The sequence below is a fragment of the Oncorhynchus mykiss genome, chromosome 21 (assembly GCF_013265735.2).
Source record: "Oncorhynchus mykiss isolate Arlee chromosome 21, USDA_OmykA_1.1, whole genome shotgun sequence".
In the NCBI taxonomy this organism is placed as follows: Eukaryota; Metazoa; Chordata; class Actinopteri; order Salmoniformes; family Salmonidae; genus Oncorhynchus; species Oncorhynchus mykiss.
The window spans coordinates 29,106,928-29,129,739 of NC_048585.1; the positions used below are offsets into that span (position 1 = coordinate 29,106,928).

The 22,812-nt window shown below is 42.6% G+C and overlaps 1 protein-coding gene across 1 annotated transcript in view; it reads left to right on the top strand.

The window, feature by feature from the left end:
• cog5 (component of oligomeric golgi complex 5) overlaps positions 1-22,812 on the top strand; it is an 87,968-nt gene that overhangs the window by 26,624 nt on the left and 38,532 nt on the right. Inside the window, exon 7 of the mRNA XM_021577402.2 lies at positions 10,793-10,923. Within this exon, the coding sequence (XP_021433077.1) occupies positions 10,793-10,923 (131 nt within the window). The remainder of the gene's footprint in view (positions 1-10,792; positions 10,924-22,812) is intronic.

The following is a 22,812-nucleotide window of genomic DNA, read 5'->3' on the forward strand; positions in this document are numbered from 1 at the left end:
AAAAGTATAATAAATCAATTTAGTATAGCTTACACCATCACAATAAATCCATGATTTATTTTAGACAGGTCCTAAGAAACATTATACAAAGAAAATGTGGTCTATTTCAGAAGAACAGAATAGCATACTGAGTTGTCCTTATGTTAGGTCCTGATGTGGCTATGCCATATGGCTGTGAGCTACACTAGTTCATTTAGCAGACAGGATTTGCTTAACTATTTCATGGCATTATTTTATAGTATGAAGAATATAATTGAACATAGCTGAATAAAATAGGAAGGATATTTTCTCCAAAAGATTTGAGTGCGCACATACGGCTATTCTGTGTTGAGCAGTTAACAAAAAAATAGCTATTCCTATATTCTTAATTTAGAGTTATTAAAGTAACTTTAGTTGTTCTAAAAAAAACGTTTGGATATATGTTTTGATTTTTAATACATTGTAAGGCTGCTTGATGTGACTCTAATGATGATTTTAAAAAAGTTGCATGAAAGGTATGAGCTCCGCTTGTTTTTTTTTGCACAGGCTGTACACACTGCATTAGTTTCTCAATCGCAATTTGATAAGCACTTGATAATGCTTCCAATTTCCCCGCGGCATCCCTTTGTGTGGCCGTAATGCCCCCCTGAAAAACCATGCCTCTTGCGGCCAGTGACCGTTGTGCCCTTGGGCTGAATATTATCATTACTATTCTACTCTCCCGGCTGCATGCCCCAAAGCACCACTGTCATGATGTTGGCCTGTTGGGGGAGATTTATGACCCCCATAAATACCTTTCCCCTTTTCTCTCTCTACTTTATGGAGTTGACTCTTGTAAAGCCTTTTGTAACATAGAGAGTCTGGTAACATCGAAAGGTGGGAAACGGAACCATATTTTGGTAATCCACCAGTTGAACATATGCATGGGTACTTAATGAATATTATCTCAGATCAGTTGTTGTCTGAGACATTACAGTTTGTCATCCTGTCATTAGTAGTATGTTGGAAAGTCTACACATTCTAGTTCACGTGATTCACGTGGAATTGTTGTGCAATTTAAATGTTTAAATATGAAACTGTGAAGATTCAATGTAATTTTAGCTTCTTAAATGAGAGAAAGGTTTGTCATAGAGAAACTCTACTCACTCAGAGGCCCCGCCCTAGGGAACAGACTTTGGCTGTAAACTATGAAACACGCCCTTCTTTCACCACTATATAAACCCGTTGACGAAAATTCAACTTTCTGTTCCAAGGACGTGCAGACTTGCGGTCCCCACGTTGAAAGGACAAGATCACCTACAGAGCTAAGCCAACCTCAGCGTGGGCTCTGGTTGAACGAACCTAGCACTGAATCGCAACCAAATCAGCATTGAATCGCAACGTGAAGGTGACAACCTACACGCCAGCAGGATGAATTTCGACGATACCAGCCAGAATATAGCATGAGCATAAAAGTATGGCAACTTGGTATGAACTTTGAACTTTTATTCACTAAAGAAGTGATACCCTCTCCACCCGCTAAACGTGGGCTAGGAGAGGACGGACAGAGTATCCATTCTACCACGTTCCAGTTCACCACTAGACATTCTTCAGAGATCCATGCTGGACCACCCCGCCTTCTATCTACGACCAATCTACCGAAGCGCAGCTCATAGTAAATATTTATTGCATTTTCCTTTTTTAAATGGGCGGTTATTTAGAATGCATAAGATACTGTATTTACGATAGCATAGCTGCCTACGATAGAGAGACAAAATCTTTTTGTTCCTCAGTCTTCCCGCTCTTTCATTCAAAACCCAACCCCCTTACTTTGTGTAACCAGCCGTCAAATCAAATGTATCTGTCACAGACACATGGTTAGCAGATGTTAATGCGAGTGTAGCGAAATGCTTGTGCTTCTAGTTCCAACAATGCAGTAATAACCAATGAGTAATCTAACCTAACAATTCCAAAACTACTGCCTTATACACACAAGTGTAAACGGATAAAGAATATGTACATAAAGATATGAATGAGTGATGGTACAGAATGGCATAGGCAAGATGCAGTAGATGGTATCGAGTACAGTATATGCATATGAGATGAGTAGTGTAGGGTATGTAAACAAAGTGGCATAGTTTAAAGTGGCTAGTGATACACGTATTACATAAAGATGCAGTAGATGATAGAGTACAGTATATACATATCCATATGAGATGGATAATGTAGGGTATGTAAACATTATATTAAGTAGCATCTGTTCTGTCCGCTAGGGACGTTTTCCTTTGACATTTTATAATCAATGTATGATCCATTCTGTGGACCATTCTGTGATTATTTAGTAAATAAATAATTAAACCAAATTTTGTATTGCTGATTCAACTTGTTAGCCAGGTTTTGTGAACCAAGAATTTACAACTTTCAGATGAGACTAAATAAAGTGACGATTAAAAATTGACTGCTATTGAGGTAAAATATTACCAGGTCTTTGAGTTTATTTGGAAGATAACAGCTCTATAAACATTATTTTGTGGTGCCCCGACTTTCTAGTTAATTACATTTACCTGATTAGCTTAATCAGGTAATATTAATTACAGAGAAATTATTTTATAGAATAGCATGTCATATCACTTAATCCGGCATAGCCAAAGACACAACACCTCTCACTGAAATGGCTCTCCGTCACGTGATCTGGTCTTTCTTACAGGCTACAAGTGAAGACAGACACATCGGGGACGCATCTGCACGCGCCTTATCCAATTCCGAGGTACATATTGAAGATATTGGAAGAACTGTCCACATTTTACTTTTCATCAGCCAACAAGATGTGTTTGCCTAACGAACAGCAAAACTTCTAGCCTTTGTCAATCTACTATCCCCCATAGTATAAAAGTCAACCTATTATATTCTGTGCGAGAAGGAAATATTACAAACATAGTCTGGGGCAGTTCTGGGATGGGATAGATCCCAAATTAATACAACCACTAGCAACATGAGCTCATGGGCTCTCATGAAGTGTTTGATTAGATTTCTGATTAGATTTGCGCATTAATGTCAGAGTGATTAGAGGGACAATATAGTGTTGAGTACCAGGCAATTAGCACGTTTTGTAGGTTACTAATGACCATCAGCAGCATCAGAGCTTGATAGAAGCCTAATTACAGTGACTAAACGGTCACGTGGAATTTGACTGCTATCATGACTCGTGACTGCTGGTCTGGCGGTAATACGGTCACAGTAACAGCCGATGTCACATCTGGAAGAAACCTGCCGTCATCCCTACGGTGAAGCGTGGTGACAGCAGCAGCATGCTGTGGGGATGTTTTTCAGCGGCAGGGACTAGGAGACTAGTCAGGATCGAGGGAAAGATGAACAGAGCAAAGTACAGAGAGATCCTTGATGAAAACCTGCTCCAGAGCGCTCAGGACCTCCGGTTCACCTTTCAACAAGAAAACGACCCTAAGCACACAGCCAGGACAACACAAGAGTGGCTTCGGGACAAGTCTCTGAATGTCCTTGAGTGGCCCAGCTAGAGCCCGGACTTGAACCTGATCTAACATCAGAGACCTGAAAATAGCTGTGCAGCGATGCTCCCCATCCAACCTGATAGAGCTTGAGAGGATCTGCAGAGAAGAATGGGAGAAATGCCCCAAATACAGGTGTGCCAAGCTTGTAGCATCATACCTAAGAAGACTCGAGGCTGTAATCGCTGCCAATGGTGCTTCAACAAAGTAGAGTAAAGGGTCTGAATACTTGTGATTATTTGCCTTTAAAAATATATATATATTAATTAGCAAACATTTCTAAAAAACAGTTTTTGCTTTGTCATTGTGTTTGACAATTTAATATAATCACTTTTAGAATAACAAAATGTGGAAAGAGTTCAGGGGTTGAATGCTTTCCGAATGCACTGTAAATACAGAGCTATGGCAGTTCTCAATAGGCATATTTTGTTGCTATGCTTTGCTTTAGAGGGAGTCATTGTCATTCCTGTAGAACTGGTAAACTGTACAATGCAAACACACATGCTAGAGCTGCACGATATGCGCAAAAAATCTAATTGCAAATAGTTTTTTTGCCAAATATTGTGTTTGCAATATAGATCAAAACACTTGGGACAACTGTTGGAATCATAAAAAAATACAGTTCAAAAGTTTGAGGTCACTTAGAAATGTCGTTATTTTTTTAAAGAAAAACAATTTTTTGGGGTTCATTAAAATAACATCAAATTGATCAGAAATACAGTATAGACAATGTTAATGTTGTAAATGACTACTGTTGCTGGAAACGGCAGATTTTTAATGGAATATCTACATAGGCGTACAGAGGCCCATTATAAGCAAACATCACTCCTGTGTTCCAATGGCACGTTGTGTTAGCTAATCCAAGTTTATCATTTTAAAAGGCTCAATGATCATTGGAACACAGGAGTGACATTAACAGTGCCTACACTGTATTTCTGATCAATTTGATGTTATTTTAATGGACAAAAAAATAATATTTTCTTAAAAAAAAAAACGATGACATTTCTAAGTGTATATTAAGAAACAAAGTGAAAAGCAGCATCGTTCCTGTTTGGTACAATCTGTTGACTGCATTTGTCCTAACAGAGCAGCATGCAAACTGACAAACGGAGTAAACTATAAAAGCGGACATTGCATGAGTGTTCTGAGTGACGTTTCAAAATATAACATGCATCATGGATCTCTTGCGATCTTTATGTGAATTCGATTAATTGTGCAGCCCTAACACACACACACGCACACACACACAAATCATTTTCTACTTCTCTGCTTGGAGGAGAGAATGCCCATAAATGTTTGATGCTGGTATTAATATTGCAATCCCATATCCAACCCTGTCCCCTGATGCCCCTACAGGTTGCTGTTTGCTTGGTTTTCTCTACCTTTTCCCCATTTCAACTTTGTGTGTGTGTGTGCGAAGAGTGTGCGTGCGTTGGAAAGGGAGAGGGAAGAGAGAGCGAGTGGGAAGAGCGAGAGGGAAGAGAGAGCGAGTGGGAAGAGCGAGAGGGAAGAGAGAGCGAGTGGGATGAAAGAGTCGCCGTGCCAGAGCCTGTCACTGCTGACGAGTCCACTGCACTCGCTGTGGGTGTCTGCCCAGCTCCAGCCATATTGACTATCTGTGTTGTGGCTGTAGATCAGTGCCCCATGGCAAGAGCTAATGGGGCAGAAACAGCCTGTCAGGGCTGATTGTGTAGTCTGCAACTGGAGGAGAAAGAGAGAGTGAGGGAGGGATGAGGTGACTGAGCAGACAGTGGCTGGAACCTGATCAAACTCCTGTAACTGATAAAGATTTCAGACAGTCAGGGATTTTTTTTTTTCTGCATAGAAAATACTTGGGCGGGAACAAACGGTAAAACAATTATCATAATCAAAATGCTTTCAGTGTAAACTTCAACAACTAAAAGCAGATAAAATGTATGTAGAAAAGATAATTGACCTATATATCTTTTTTTAATAATGTAATCTTTGAGAACTAACAATCACCAAAATACAAGCTAGGCTAGGCAATCTGGGATAATTTAAAATTCCAAAAACAATGAATTCAGCAGTATTGATTTTGTTATAATGTTTGAGAAAAATAACACATTAGCCATGGCAAAATACATAGTATTGTAGGATATTTGTTTTAAAACGGCAACATTTTCTCTCAGCTCCATGGCAGAATATATTTATCTCAGGGCCATGACAAAATGTGTAGAATTGCAGGAAATTTGCTCTGAAACTGCAGAAATGTCTCTCAGCTCAAATTTGTGGAATTGCAGGAAATTGGCTTAAAAACCACCCCATTGCCACCACGCCACCTGCTACGCCTTCCTTTTTGACAGACACACACACACACACACACACACACACACACACACACACACACACACACACACACACACACACACACACACACACACACACACACACACACACCAGCGTTACTCCATTCTGAATCATTAAACCTCACTGAGGTCACATCACTGATAACAACACGGATGACCTTCTGGGCTCTCTGTGATGACTTCATTGACTGACCCTCTTTGATGACCTCACCCAGTCTGCCTGTTTAGTGATGACAGACAGGATAGCAGAGTGTTCTTAGATTATGTCACTATGTGTTAATCACAGTACCTCATGTCCCTTTGACCTCTTGAGTGTCTTTTCTCTCCTCCATTTCATCCCTCTCTTCTCCCCCTCACTCATAGCCCTATACTGAGAGAGATGATTTTAGTGTATTCTGCGTGCGGTCAGTGGTCATCTGAGTTCAGGGGTCATCCTGTAGCAGGCTGAGTGCAACCCAGGAAGAACTGCAGCTGGCTGGCTATGTCTCCGTACGTGCATATATTTGGCCAAGGTGAACACAGTTGACATTTCTTCACTGAAAGACCTATGAAACATAGCTGTTTATTTCCCTCTTAATAAAACATGGGGACAGTGTGATAAACTGGCTGATGAGATTTGATGATAATTCCAGAGCCATCATTGTTGTAAACACCATCTAGTCTCTAGGGAGGAAGGTTAGCCCTGTCTCCCCCATACAGTGTTCTCTCCTGGGGTTGTATTTTGTGCACTAGGCCCCTCTGTGGACCATGGAGCTGGAGCTCGTCTCTTCCTGTTGTTCACTGTCCCACTGGGAGGGTGTGCAAGCCACCCCTCTCTCACTCTCTCTCTCTCTCTCACACACACACACACACACACACACACACTCCTTGTTGCTGTGGAAGGAGCATATGCTTATGTGTTGCTGTATGAGAGGTGTTGGGAAGGCCTGGGAAAGGACTGAGTGCCAATAAACACTAGGGGTGACCTTCAAGCAGCGCGGAGGTTATACACACACACACACACACACACACAAACAAACACGTGCTCTGCTTGGCAAATAAACATTTTAACATCTCTCGAGCTTATCTGATTCCTCTTTGTTTATTTCACATCTCGGCTTTGGCAGCAAATTCACAGGTTTATGTTAGCAGTTACACACAAACAAGTGTGGAAACGGGTCCTATGTCGCCCCTGTGTCCCTGGTGTCCAGATATAATGACTACAGAGCTATTTTAGCCCTCCACTCTGAAACTGGTTCTCAGAAACCTGGGTTAAAAAAATAAACATTAGGAGAGAGGCTGACTCCTACTGTACCCAGTCCCTGTCTAGTCTCTCTCTGCTCATTCTCTCCGCTAATCCTCGTGTCCCCTTGTGTGTGGATTTTTGGCGCTCCCGGCCCAATGACTTACAAACACATTCTCTATCCTCTCGTCCATCTGACAGACAGACAATAGAAGGGAAGCTCGGTGTATGGAACCAATGAGAACTCATGGTACAGTTGTTACAGTCTGTCCAATCGCAGGCTGAGACAACAATGATAATACGTCTCTGGTCCCTGAACAGTGCACTAGTTTTAACCCCGCCTCTGGGTTACATAAGGAAAAATGTTGTTTTTTTATTCAATAGTGCTCCTGTCTGAGTGAGGTATGTCATTGTCACAATAATGACTCTGACTGCGCCAGGGTTCGAGCGATTCTCTTCAGCTTTATGTACACACTAAAAACTGTGTGCTGTGATTGTCTTTACCAGCCATCCACACTAACATTTTACTGGATGCTTTATCGTAACATTGACTCTCTAAATGGCTTTCACACCTGTAGTACTTTAGTAGTAGCTTATACATTCACTGTGACACTATGGTGTCCTAGATGGTTGCATTTACTCTGGAAATGTGGACCGTTCAAACGTAATTTCACACAATCTCTGCAGAATTCGCCCTCGTTGCGATGGATGTTACTCGCAGGCTTTCTCCTTTCCCCTTTTGAAAGTGAAACGCGGATTCACCATTGCTCTAGCTGTATTGTGTTCCTGTGAAGACCTTTTAAGATGTTCACATATTGATGGAGCCAGAGAGCTGAGGCACATATAGCAGAAGGGAATTTAGAAAGCTTATTTGGAAGGCTATCCCAAGAAATTGCCCCCCCCCCCCCCTCTCTCTCGCTTTCTCTCGTTCTCATCTCTCCTTTCTAATTTTAAGACGGAGGCTTGGCCCTCTGGACAATAACAATCTCTCTCTCTATTTGTTGCCTCCTCCTCCTTATCAGCTGTGAAGTGAATTGCATGTTTTGTGAAATCATTTCAGCGTCCTCTCCCGTCCTAGAGAGCTTCCAGTCGGCCATATTGAGTCATGGCTAATGTTTCTCATCAGAAGTCCCTTTCTTCCCTTGTACCTTGTAATGACTAAATTGTGTTTCCAAGGTCACAGTTGGAGTTGTTTTCAGTGTAATGCCTCCCGTTTCCCAGGCTGTGGTTTAGACGGGTCTGCTCAGTGCAGATAAATATGGCCGACGATGAGGCAGGCTGATTGATGTTGAATCAGTAACCGATTCCCAGCGCAATGGCACAACACAGACCGAGGGCCCAGTGTAGAGGCACCGCAAGAAGCCACCAACATGCACATCATGGTGCCAGCAGTGCCATGCCAATGCCAAAGAGGACCTTGCTAGCCGTCACTACCTGGCCAGTGGCCAAGCTAGAAAGGATTGAAGTAGTGTTTTTCTAACCAGCATTTCTCTACAACAAATGAGAATTCTTAACCATACCCTTAGCCCCTCGGAAGGGTATGGTTATCTGAGGGGCTGCCTGGGCCGACCCTAGCATTTTGGGGGTCCTAGGCGATATTTGGTTGTGGGATGGGGGGGTTGGCATACATAAATGTTTTGCCAGTGAGGTTCCCCCCCACCCTTCCTTTCCTGTGACGGTCCTCATGAGAGCCAGTTTCATCATAGCGCTTGGTGGTTTTTGCGACAGCACTTGAAGAAACTTTCAAAGTTCTTGACATTTTCCGGATTGACTGACCTTCATGTCTTAAAGTAATGATGGACTGTCGTTTCTCTTTGCTTATTTGAGCTGTTGAGAGATTGCCAAGTGTGTGCAAAACTGTCAAGGCAAAGGGTAGCTACTTTGAAGAACCTCAAATATAAAATAGATTTTGATTTGTTTAACACTTTTTTTTGGTTACTACATGATTCCATATATGTTATTTCATAGTTTTGATGTCTTCACAATTATTCTACAATGTAGAGCATAGGAAAAATACATACATACATACATACATCTTAAAAAAAATATATTTTCCTTTATTATTTTCTACTAACCCTACTTCCCCTAATTGGAGTAAACTAATGGACAACAACACTTAGGCTTCTACTTCCAGATTATACATGCTATATACATTTTACGGACACAGTATATTTTACAATAGTTATATTTAGTTTGGTGTCCTCCTTCTACCCTCAACCTCTCCCCTCTATTTCTGATGTCCATCCAGTTTTATTTCATTTGCCACATCTTTTTTTATTTGTGATGTTTCACAAAAGTTCTGAACCTGTATACATTTTACAGACTCAGTATATTTATCTAGTTATCTTGTTGTTATTGGTTCCACCCTTCAGCTTCATTCAACCCCTCCCATCTATCTCTCAACACCATCCATATTGGATTTCTATTTGCCATATATTTTTCAACTGTGCTGTGATGTTTCACAAAAGTTCTGAAACTTTCTATTCCCATAGTTTCTACAGATTGTGAAATGTTTTATTGTTGCTAAAAGTTTTATTATATTATTGATCAATTGACTAAGACTTTTCAAATCACTCAGTAGTGCTATCTGCAGAGGTAGCTCTAGGTAAATGTTGCAATTCTTCAGTCATTCCTGGACCTGTGACCAAAAACAAGCTGCATATGCACAGTGCCAAAATAAATGACTCCTTTGGGAAGTTTGTCTACCCAGCTAATTTAGTGACTGACATAACAAGAGAGAAATCGCTGATGCACAACCAAATTTCGAAATTGCACATTGTGTATTCTATTATTCTAATGCTCAACAGTAAATTGAAACCTTGACTTAGCCACCCCCCCAAAAATATACTAATGCCCAGGGCCGTCCCTGGGGGCTGCCCCACACACACTCCATGCCTGACACACACACACACACACACGCACACACAGGGAACAGCATACTAGGGATGTGAATTTTAGTTGTCTGTGAGTGGATTGTCTTTGGATTAGATATTCTGCTGTCCAATCTCTTCTCCCTGGCCAGTCTGCTGACTGACTTCTCTCACTGGGGAGCACAGCGCTCTGCGCAGAACAGGGAGTCTAGACAAAGACATTAAAGCTATTTCAGATTATTTATCTGCCTGCCTGCTCTCTCCTTTGGATTGCGCTGAAATGGTAGCTTAGCTTTCCCTACCTGTGTCGCTGGTTCACATTTATTTTTGTGACAGGGTTTTTAAAGATTCAACTATGTATTGTTTTTAACACAATAGGTTGTAGAGGGGACTGAAGATTGTGTGTGAGTGAGTGAGTCATGGGAAGGTCTTAATGAATGTTAGCAAGGGGTTAATTGGATCAACCCATCTGCATAGAACATCTGGCTGACACACACACACACACACACGCAGTTTAAAAGTCAACATATACTGCTACCTTTCCTATTGACTGCAGTTCCACCTGTTTTCTATGTCTACAGCTGTGTGCTTGTCACGTTTTCCCTTTAACCTTCACTCTCCAATACTGTAGGAGGCTGTGTTGTAGGAGGCTGTGTTGTAGGAGGCTGTGTTGTAGGAGGCTGTATTGTAGGAGGCTGTATTGTTCGGAGTCTGTATTGTGGGAGGCTGGTTTTCTATCGAAATGAAAATAAATCACACTGAATGCCTGAAATGTTATATTGTCAAATGTTGGAGGGTGTTTTTCTAGATCTCAGGAAAATATCTGAAGGTGTACATATGCAAACACACACACACACACACTCTCTAACACCCTCTTCTCCCTCTCTCCAGACTATCTGTCCCAGGGGGTGGATCTGTCTGGTATAGACGTGATAGAGAATGACCTGCTGCTGATCAGCAGAGCCAGACTGGAGGTGGAGAACCAGGCCAAGAGACTGCTGGAGCAGGGCATGGAGATACAGGTAGGACACACACACACAGTCTACAAAGAAAATGTGGAAAAGTTTGTTCCTAGTTATCACTCGTACACATTTCCTGAAAGGTGACTCACACATTTTTTTTGCAATTTGGCCAAACCGAGAATTCACTGTAGGCTCAAACAAGCAGGCCAGAGATGGGTTTCAGTCAGGTAATATATGACCCGGTGGGGCCCAGCTGACGCTGAGTTCCGGCACCGACGCCCACTGAGATGGCTTTGCCTTCAGCATACCTCACTGTGAGGACCAGATGGTCATCACTGATCTGTCTCTACCTCTCTCTCTTCCCTCTCTCTCTCTCTCTTCTCCTCTCTCTCAATCTCTCTTCCCTCTCTCTACCTCTCTTCCCACTCTCTCTCTACCTCTCTCTACCCCTTCTCTCTCTCTACCTCTCTATGTATCTGTACTTCTCTCATTCCGTTGGTCAGTGTACAGTTTCAGATTTAAAATCTACTTTTAGATTCACTGAACGGATACTGGAGAGAATGCTTTTTTAAATAGAGCCGGATCAATATGAACCTTCTATTGAAAATGTTTACTGGAAATGTTAGGAGTTCTCCAAGGTTAAGTGTATAATTTGTCAGCCCCATACCCCAGCGAGCAGGTTGGCTACAGTACTATTAATAAGAAACTCACATTATATTAGACAGGAAGCCTTGAGTTGGAGGCCAGGGTCCCCCCCCGTACGGCTATCGGGGAAACACGCCCTGCAGTCGGTCAAGGCTCTGAATGTAATACATCTCTGATACTGACCCTCACAGCACCGCTCGGCAGCTAAAATAACACTGTCCTGAATGACACATCAGATAGCCTAACAATGAAGAAAAAAAGTAGTTAGCTTGAGGATAAATTCAGACGGATTTGTTGAGCGGGTTTTGCTCAGCGGGTTTTGTCTGGCTAATACCCTACACAAATGTGCTGTAATATTCGAGGTAAATTCATTTAGGCCTAAATCAAATGAAATCCAACTTGAGAGACTCCCCTGGTCTCCTGAAGTCCTCCTATTTTGTGTGCAAATGTTTTCACCGCGGCCTGTAGGTCCGTACTATTACTGAGTTGCCAACTCAGACAGTCTTTCCTGAGACATTGTGCTTTACATGTCCATTGCGCTTCACACAATTTAAACACATTTTGATGCATGCCAAGATATTCCAGAGATTGGGGACTGTTGATATTGCAACCACACAACTCAAACACCGGTTTCACCAGTATGAACGAAAATCGCAAACCACTTTTTTTTTCTCCTGTTCAAGCCCTCAAGAACTGTTGTCCCCTAAAGATGATCATCTGTTTGCATCTGCCAATTTATTGACTGTCCATTATCCAGAAGACCTGTCCCCAGAGCTTCCTATACAGTTAATCTCTTTCCGTAATGTGTTGGGGCCGGCAATTAAGGAGAATTGAGAGGCTAAAATGAAAGATGTTGGAGAATTGCTGTATTTGAAGCCGCCCTCCCTTCTGCCCAGTTTCCCTGATGTTGCTACGGAAATTAAGCTGTTTTTACCATCCCTGTAACTGTCACATCTGCAAAGAGATTGTTTTCTAAACTAAAACTCATAAAGAACTACATGCGCTTTTGAGCACCTCCGTAAGCTCCAGTCATTGCACTGGCACCATCGTAGCCTTGACCGTGGCATTTGTTCGTTGTCCCCCTTATACTTTCAATCAGTAAAAAAAAATTAAGACCTGTGGCACTTTTTCAGTCACATTCCTGAAGCCCAAGAAACAAACACTTAGCTTCCTAGTACATATGGAAATTTAAAAAGGTTTATGAATTAATTACTTTTTGGAGGGTTACTCTCAATGATTTATCATGTTAAAAAAAAAAATGTTTTATTGACATCGATGACAGGCGCTATGGCCCCCAGAGGTCGAGGGCTGCGGGGGTGTCCGGTAAACCAGTGACCTGGAATGTGATCGTGTTGCAAGGCCAAACAAACTGACTGCTGTTACCGGATGCACTGAAATCCAGGGAAACTGAGGTGGCTACTGCTCTAGTCCTATCACGATTCCTCGTGGACCCTCTCACGTTTGTGTGTGTGTGTGTGTGTGTGAACATTTCATGAGACATTTATTTTATAGTCCTCCAATTATTGCCCTCTTTTGTTTCGTCCTTCCCATATAAACACGATTCTCTTGTTCTTTTCATTTTTATTCCACTATACCTCCCGAAGGGGACACCGCTTTTTGCCTGATAAATGTTGACCCTGTTCCTCCACCCATCCATTCATCCCTCCGTCCCTCTTGACTGCACTAGAGATGAAAACTCTTCTGGAGAATAGTCAAACCCTCAAGGACTTTCTGTTTGTCTTTTTGTTTTTATTGCTCAATAAATCATCTAGTATTTATTATTGACTGCGATTTCAGGCCTGGCTTGGCAATTGGAGAGTGATGCACACAGATGTGTGTCTGTATACTCAGGGCTTGGTCAGAGCATCACTGTGGCACGCTATAGTGTGTAGTCCCTGCTTCTTATCAGGCAGCTCAGATGAAAAACTAAGCCTGCGTCCCAAATGTCACTCTATTCCCTATATATGGTCAAAAGTAGTGCACTATATAACAGTTACAGTAGGCCGATGCTGACAGGAATGGAGAACGGCCACACCTCCAACTGTCTACTGCTTGAGTACCTGTACCTGTGTGTAGGTGTCTGATATACATCTACAGAGGTATTATTCTGAAGGAGTAGGAAGTTAGGAACGTGCGTGTGCGCCATGCAGTGTGTGGGTGCCCTTGAAACAGTCAAACTCGTCTTCCAGTTTTTTGTTTTTTTTCCCCCCACTGTTACATTCCCTGCACATGGTGATTTGTTAAATTCATCAAGCATTATTGTGGTTTGATGTTGGGAATGTAGTGACGTTCTCTACTTGTTATGCACCAGATGAGAGGGAAGAGTAGCTCACGGGAGGGCAGAGTTTTTTTTTGAGAGGGGGATTCAAGGTGAACGTGTCAAGGTCTAATTGCTATCAGACAAGCAGCATGCCTCCCGTTCTCCCTCCGTGAGATATTCACTTATGCAGCACAGCAGCACAGCAGACAGGCAGGCTGACAGACAGACTTCTCAAAACTGCAACTCAGACAAGAGAGGGAAACGGGCAGAGAGAAAGAGGCCGAAAGGGAGAGGAGGAGAGACGGCGAAAGTGTGGGCGGGAAGGAGAGGGAGAGAGAGAGAGGGAGAGAGAGAGAGAGGGAGAGAGGGAGAGAGGGAGAGAGAGAGAGAGAGAGAAGCTTAATCTCATCTTTAATCTGAAGTGTTTCTTCTTCATTACAAACTGCTCTGTTTCTCTGAGCATTAGTGTGTCTCACTACCTCATTCTCTCGCTCACTCTCTCTTCCCCTCTCTCTCTCTCACGCACGCGCGCATACAGACACACACACACAGGAGAGTGTGTAAACCCTGGCCGTTGTCACCGTGACCCAGAAAGCTGTATTCTCAGGGGGACAGTGTCCTGTTTCAGAGACTCTGGGGGGAGGGGAGAGCGGGATGGGAGGAGGTCAGGAGAGAAGAGATGGGGAGGGATGCATACAGGCAGCCTGCTCAGTCTCACCCTGGGACCATAATGGAATGATTTTGACCATAAAAAGAACTCTGGTGAGAACAGAACAGGATAATCTGGGCCTGTGTCTGTTCTCCATAGTCTGTAATGGGCCACGTTCTGTTCAGCTCACTGTGATGATAAAGATAGATGTGTGGGTGTGTAGGTTGAGGCTATACACATTATCTCAGGTCTCTATAAAGGCTAATCTGTATAGACGAGTAACCACCTCTCCTTCATTAGAGCTCATCTGGCCTAGGCTACTGATGTGCACTTTCCAGGTCATGCATGTTTTCCATGTTAGCATGCATGTGTGTAGGTTGTAATTCCCCTTGATTAGTGGTATGTGTGTGTGGCTGTGTGCATGACTCCTGGCATGAACACCACCACGCCGAGTCTCATTTGCAGAACGGGGAAATACAGGACCCAGAGTTCAATTCCTTATGAAAGATATCTCCCGCACACGATTACCTACGTACGCATTTAGTAGTGTATTGTCTAGCCTAATCATCCTACATGCTATTATATAGATGTATTATTGTTAAATCCCCATAGATGTGTTATCATTGATTGCCCAGAGAGGCCAACTCACCTGGTTTCCCAGGTCTGAATCAGTCCCTGATTACAGGGGCCAGTTGAAAAACAGCAGAGCTGTGGTCCTGGAGGCCCAGTTGAATAGCCCTAATCTAAATCGATTCTGATGTTACTTAAGTGTTGTGTCTGCTGCTACAAATGGGCTTTGACTGTGTATCCCTCCAGCTAAACAGAAGGAAATCAGTGTCAACTTGTTTTTCTCACTTCGCTCTTACTCAGAAAATGCTAAGAAAGTGCTATTGTGCCTCTGTTGCCGTGGGTAAACATGGAGGGAAATAGGTTGGAAGAACCGTTTATTTTCAGTCATCCCTCCACATGTATTATTATGAGTCTGTTTAATTGCCTGTGTCTCTGCACACTAGACTTATTTATAGTTGTTATATTATCACCAGAAACAGAGAAGATTGGAGAAGATGAAAGCTAGTTTCACGCTGACGGCACCTTGTCTCTGTATTAAAAGGCACCTTGTCTCTGTATTAAAAGGCACCTTGTCTCTGTATTAAAAGGCACCTTGTCTTTGTATTAAAAGGCACCTTGTCTCTGTATTAAAAGGCACCTTGTCTCTGTATTAAAAGGCACCTTGTCTCTGTATTAAAAGGCACCTTGTCTCTGAATTAAAAGGCACCTTGTCTTTGTATTAAAAGGCGCCTTGTCTCTGTATTAAAAGGCACCTTGTCTCTGTATTAAAAGGCATAAACAAGTACACTGTCAGCACATCAGGAAGAAATGTGCTTGCAGCCCTCTTCCGTGGTCCCTGTAGATACAGTTGTATCTTCATCGGAGTTCATCAACACAATCAAGAAATTGTCACTTAAAACCTAAGGATCTGCCCCTTTTTTTCAATTTTCACCTAAAATGACATGCCCAAACCTAACTGCCTGTAGCTCAGGACATGAAGCAATGATATGCATATTCTTGGTACCATTTGAAAGGAAACACTTTGAAGTTTGTGGAAATGTGAAAGGCATGTAGGAGAATCTAACACAAGTGTAGTCTGGTAAAAGATAATACAAATATATTTTTTTGTACCATCATCTTTGAAATGCAAGAGAAAGGCCATAATGTATTATTAATCCAGCCCAGATGCAATTTAGATTGTGACCACTAGATGTCAGAAGTGTATGTGCAAAGTTTTAGCCTGATCCAATGAATCATTGGATTTCTGTTCAAAACTTTTTATCAAGACTGCCCACGTGCCTAATTTGTTTATTAATAACCTATCATGTTCAAAATTGCGCACTCTCCTGAAACCATAGCATGGTTTTATTTCACTGTAATAGCTACTGTAAATTGGACAGTGCAGTTAGATTAACAAGAATTTAAGCTTTCTGCCAATATCAGACATGTCTATGTCCTGGGAAGTTTTCTTGTTACTTACAGCCTCATGCTAATTGCATTAGCCTACGTTAGCTCAACCGTCCCGCGGACGGGGCACCGATACCGAAGTTAATGAGCTTATATCCAAACCCAGAGCCTATTAGTCATCTAGAATCACAGTCATGAAATGTCAGCCAGCCATTACTAGCATCATTCCTAGACCTGTCTCTGACTGATCTGAACTCTGAGAGAGAGAGAGAGAGAGAGCAGATGAGAGGATCTGGAGACACGAGAGGAGGATGAAGGGAAGATGAGAAGGGAATCGATGGAGAAATTAAAGGATGGAGAGTGGGATAGACGTGATCAGAGGTGACTCAGGAGCAGATGGCCCCTCAGCCTGGGAGTGAGTGTGTGCCTGTGTGTCAGTCTGTGCGAGTCTGTCTGACCACCTGTGTCTGTGTGTGTCATGAGAACCACAGGAGACATGAGGACATGCAGAGAGAGAGAATGAGGGAGCAAGGCAGGGAGGGAGGGTTAGAAAAGTTGAGAGGAACAGACAGAATGTGTGAAAAGGTGGTTTTCTACAGTGCACGCTGTCTGTATCTTTCTCTCTTATTTTCACACAATCTCTCTTGTTCCTTCCCTCACTCACTCTGCATAATTCTCTCCTTCTTTTGCAACTGTCTTTCTCTCTCTCTCTCGCTCTCTCTCATATATCTCTCTCATATATCTGGATGGATGAACAGGAGAACTGTTCTGTGATGGTACAACGTTCTCCTCTCTAATAGCAAAAATCAAATCAAATCACATTTTATTGGTCACATGATTGTCCTACAGCTAGATCAAATCAAATCGAATTTATTTATATAGCCCTTCGTACATCAGCTGATATCTCAAAGTGCTGTACAGAAACCCAGCCTAAAACCCCAAACAGCAAGCAATGCAGGTGTAGAAGCACGGAACACTTACCTAACACCCCGTCCTGCAATCACAATCAGGATATATTTAAGCAATAAGGCACGAGGGGGGTAGTCTTCTGTATGACACAACAGAGAATGCTGATTGGCTGACAGCCGTGGTATATCAGACCGTATACCATGGGGGTATGACAAAACATATATTTTTACCGCTCTAAATACGTTGGCAACCATTTTAAAATAGCAATAAGGCACCTCGGGGGATTGTGGTATATGGCCCCCCACACACACACACAACCTTTGCATAACTTTGTGTTCTCTATCCTTCACCAGTTGACAAGTGACAGTCAGTCACTTGGCTGAAAGTCTTGTCACCATGCATATACTGTGTGCTTTATCTCCCTTAGTTAGCAGTTTTCCAAAATTTCACAAATTTTGGCAGACCCACCCACCAATGAATTTCTGGCTACGCTACTGCTGTGTCGGCTAATGATTTCCTAGAAAATGTCACTGAAGGCTAATGTTGCTGTTTAACTTCTTGCAACTCTACACATTTTGCCATGGGGCAAAGATAAACATTTGCAGTTTTAAAGCTAATCTCATGCTTTTCTACACATTTTGCCATGAGGCTGAGAGAGAATGTTGGTGTTGTTAAAGCTAATTACCTACAATTCTACACGTTTTACCATGGGCCAAAGAGCAAAATTACCCGTTTTGTAGCTAATCTGATGCTATTCAACATATTTTGCCATGATACTGAGAGAGATGTTTTCATTTTTAAATCTAATTAAACCTCAAATATAGGTGTGTTGACTGATAACGGCACTGGATTATGAGCTATCTTGTTTGCTATGAGGTGTGTGGGTGTGTGTGTGGGTGGGTGGGTGACACTGGTGTCTATCCCTGTTTCAACTCTCTGTAACTGCTATAAATCATCTCCAAAGTGCGTTTTTTGAATCTGTGCGTTTGCACTGCTAAAGAGAGCGAGAAAGAGTGTGTGTGTGTGTGTGTGTATATATATATATATATATATATAGCCATAGAAGCACAGTGACATATGCCTCTATGTGGTAACAATGGAAGTGTGGCTTTCAGTGAGTTCTTGTTTCTTTTTTTACCTTGCATCCCATGAGAGTGAATGTCATTCCAGTTCATCTGAATGTCATTCCAGTTCATCTGAATGTCATTCCCGTACACTGCTTGCTATGAATTCTATCTGATGGTGTTTAGGTAACAAGTTGCTCAATCTGATTGGGTGCTACACCCAGCTGATTGGTTAAGTAGAGACAGGACAAGAGATAATGTCTGTATTAGGCCTACTTGTAATTGTTTGAAGGCACAAAGAATACGCGAGAGAAAGTTCAGGTCGAAAGTATAGCCTTGTCTTTCAGAAACAGTCACTGATCGAAACGACAACAATGAAAACGTGAGTGACGTAAATCGCGTATGGATGGGAATAATCTTTATCACACTTAATTTGACAGGTTATTTATGGCATGGTAGTGACGGTTTCATTATTATTATTGTGAGCTGACCTTTGAGGTACCACAAAGGAGAGACTGGCGGTGTCTGTGTTAATAACGATTGCCCCAGCAGGGCTGATCGAGGAGGATCTTTTTTTTTTTTTTTATGGAACATGTTGCCAAGGTATGTTGCCAACATGTTGCCAAGGTACATACTGTAGTCTCTTCGCTAGTGTTCAGAAAGTTGAGGAGTCCGTCCTCCTACCAACATGCTACAGTCCCTTCATTTTAATTGTTGAGACTTTGGGATTGTTCCTCATACATACAGAGACAGAGCAGAGCTGTTCAAAGCTCCTGGTGTGGCCTGTCGGTAAATGAGGAGAGAGAGGAGTTGGCTTAAACAAAGTGATATTGTTTCCTCAGTGTAGCTCAGTGTTCTGTGAGGACCAATTTTTCAGCATGTGTTTCTTCTGTGTACCAGCGGGTAGACGAGTGTTCTGTGCTGGAAAAAACACTTTCCCTCGCTGTTTTACATTACCAGGCCCACTAGTTAAAATGTGTTTATAGTTAGAGCTCTGGGTGGAAAGAGAGCAGAACAAATCATTGTGCCTACCTGGTGATTTCTCTATGGAGATATATACTGGTCCACAAGAAACTGTGGGATTTTTCTACCACTTTACACTTGTTTTGTGGTCAGATGTACTGAGTCGGACACTTCTTCCTCCTATGACACAGAATATAATATATGCTATTTAGCAGGTGCTTTTATCCAAAGCAACTTAGTCATATGTGCGTTCATTTTCATATGGGTGGCCCCAGTGGGAATCGACTCACGATCTTGGTGTTGCAAGCACCATGCTCTTCCAACTGAGCAGCACAGGACCACTTCCTGTTATTTTGGTTCCGGTTCATCTAGCAGAAAGACACTGATTTGTGTCTGTTTGGTGGTAAATGTATGATAATTAATGGGCATAATTTGCTATTGTACACGTCTTGAATATTGAATAGCGTTTTAGCATCTATTCAAACGTTGACCTTTTTTTAGTTTGAATGTCAAATCAAGGGAAACTAATTGCCAGTGATGTTGGGGGAAACATAAGTCATCTTATGCTCAAGTCATTAGCAGACGGCAAGAGGTTTGTCATCGAACAACAACAGAAGCAGCTCAAGATACCATGAAAATGACAGTACTGAGCTATCGTCTCCTCATATGCATTAGTCTATTTATTTGCTATTAATTACTCCAGCAGGTGTGTGTGTGTGTGTGTGTGTGTGTGTGTGTGTGTGTGTGTGTGCGTGTGCGTGCGTGCACATTGATGAAGTCCTCATTTTATATTAATATTTGACGATACCACGTCTCCTTGAAGAAATGAGCCAATTATCTAAGTCTTCTGAGTAGAGTTTGATCCTGTACTGTGATGTCCAAATAGATACCACATGGATTGTTTGTCAAGTGATTTTTATTTCTTACACTTCTCCAACATTTCCTCTCTCATTGACTCACTTGTGATGCCTCTCTACATGCGCTTGTTTGTCACCTTTTCACTCCTCTGTCATTTTCCCACCCTCTGTCATCTTCCCATCCTCGCGCATTCTTTCTCCTGGTCGTTTGTCGTGTGTGCATTTTGTATCTGTCTTAATTGTACACAACCAACCCTAAAAGACTTGAGTAGGCCTTCCTGATGTTTGTTATGGGGTTGCCTTGGTTACGCAGCAGACATTATTTCTCACTTATTTCTGGCTCTTCTGCTTAACACACCCTATATTTTCTCTATTATCTCTTTTAAAAGCTGTACTTTCATACCTTTTTAAAAAATCTCCTTTCCTCCTGAATGATTTAGCGCATTTAACCTCTGTTTTAACTAACGTCAATCTCAGCAATTTAGGAATACAACTTTGTGAGGAACTCCGACAGCTGTAGATTAAGTCAAGTAAAATCATAAGCTCGTTATTGTGTTGTTTGATATTGTTAAATCAAAGCAGATTGGACCTTTGTCATCAAACAGACACACACACACAAACTTACAGGAAAGCAAATGTCAGAGTGTACATAACCCACCTACATGTGTCTGAACATTCTCACCCATCCTCTTATCAGCGATTGGTTTGTTTGACAAATACACACCGAGTGTGTGCATGTGTGTGTGTAAATGTCCACTCCCTGGTAAAAGTTATGGACAGTGGGTAATGGTTCAGGCCAACAGGTGTCTGTAGGAAGGAACCAATGAAGTGGAAAGCAGAGGGTTGTCATTTGCATCGCTGCCTCAGTCTCTCTGACAGGTGACGTTACCTGGAAGCTGCTGTAGCTGGAACTACTCCCAGAACACACATAGACACACCCGCATATATATATATATATATATATACTGCTCTAAAAATAAAGGGAACACTTAAACAACACAATGTAACTCCAAGTCAATCACACTTCTGTGAAATCAAACTGTCCACTTAGGAAGGAACACTGTAGACAATAAATTTCACATGCTGTTGTGCAAATGGAATAGACAACAGGTGGAAATTATAGGCAATTAGCGAGACACCCCCAATAAAGGAGTGGTTCAGCAGGTGATAACCACAGACCACTTCTCAGTTCCTATGCTTCCTGGCTGATGTTTTGGTCACTTTTGAATGCTGGCGGTGCTTTCACTCTAGTGGTAGCATGAGACGGAGTCTACAACCCACACAAGTGGCTCAGGTAGTGCAGCTCATCCAGGATGGCACATCAATGCGAGCTGTGGCAAGAAGGTTTGCTGTGTCTGTCAGCGTAGTGTCCAGAGCATGGAGGCGCTACCAGGAGACAGGCCAGTACATCAGGAGACGTGGAGGAGGCCGTAGGAGGGCAACAACCCAGCAGCAGGACCGCTACCTCCGCCTTTGTGCAAGGAGGAGCAGGAGGAGCACTGCCAGAGCCCTGCAAAATTACCTCCAGCAGGCCACAAATGTGCATGTGTCTGCTCAAACGGTCAGAAACAGACTCCATGAGGGTGGTATGAGGGCCCGACGTCCACAGGTGGGGGTTGTGCTTACAGCCCAACACCGTGCAGGACGTTTGGCATTTGGCCCAAGAACCCAAGATTGGCAAATTCGCCACTGGCGCCCTGTGCTGTTCACAGATGAAAGCAGGTTCACACTGAGCACATGTGACAGACGTGACAGTCTGGAGACGCCGTGGAGAACGTTCTGCTGCCTGCAACATCCTCCAGCATGACTGGTTTGGCGGTGGGTCAGTCATGGTGTGGGTTGGCATTTCTTTGGGGGGCCGCACAGCCCTCCATGTGCTCGCCAGAGGTAGCCTGACTGCCATTAGGTACTGAGATGAGATCCTCAGACCCCCTGTGAGACCATATGCTGGTGCAGTTGGCCCTGGGTTCCTCCTAATGCAAGACAATGCTAGACCTCATGTGGCTGGAGTGTGTCAGCAGTTCCTGCAAGAGGAAGGCATTGATGCTATGGACTGGCCCGCCTGTTCCCCAGACCTGAATCCAATTGAGCACATCTGGGACATCATGTCTCGCTCCATCCGCCACGTTGCTCCACAGACTGTCCAGGAGTTGGCGGATGCTTTAGTCCAGGTCTGGGAGGAGATCCCTCAGGAGACCATCCGCCACCTCATCAGGAGCTTGCCCAGGCGTTGTAGGGAGGTCATACAGGCACGTGGAGGCCACACACACTACTGAGCCTCATTTTGACTTGTTTTAAGGACATTACATAAAAGTTGGATCAGCCTGTAGTGTGGTTTTCCACTTTAATTTTGAGTGTGACTCCAAATCCAGACCTCCATGGGTTGATAAATTTGATTTCCATTGATCATTTTTGTGTGATTTTGTTGTCAGCACATTCAACTAACTATGTAAAGAAAAAAGTATTTAATAAGAATATTTCATTCATTCAGATCTAGGATGTGTTATTTTAGTGTTCCCTTTATTTTTTTGAGCAGTGTGTGTATGTGTGTGTGTATGTGTGTGTGTGTGTGTGTGTATATATATATATATATATATATATATATATATATATATATATATATATATATACATACATACATACATA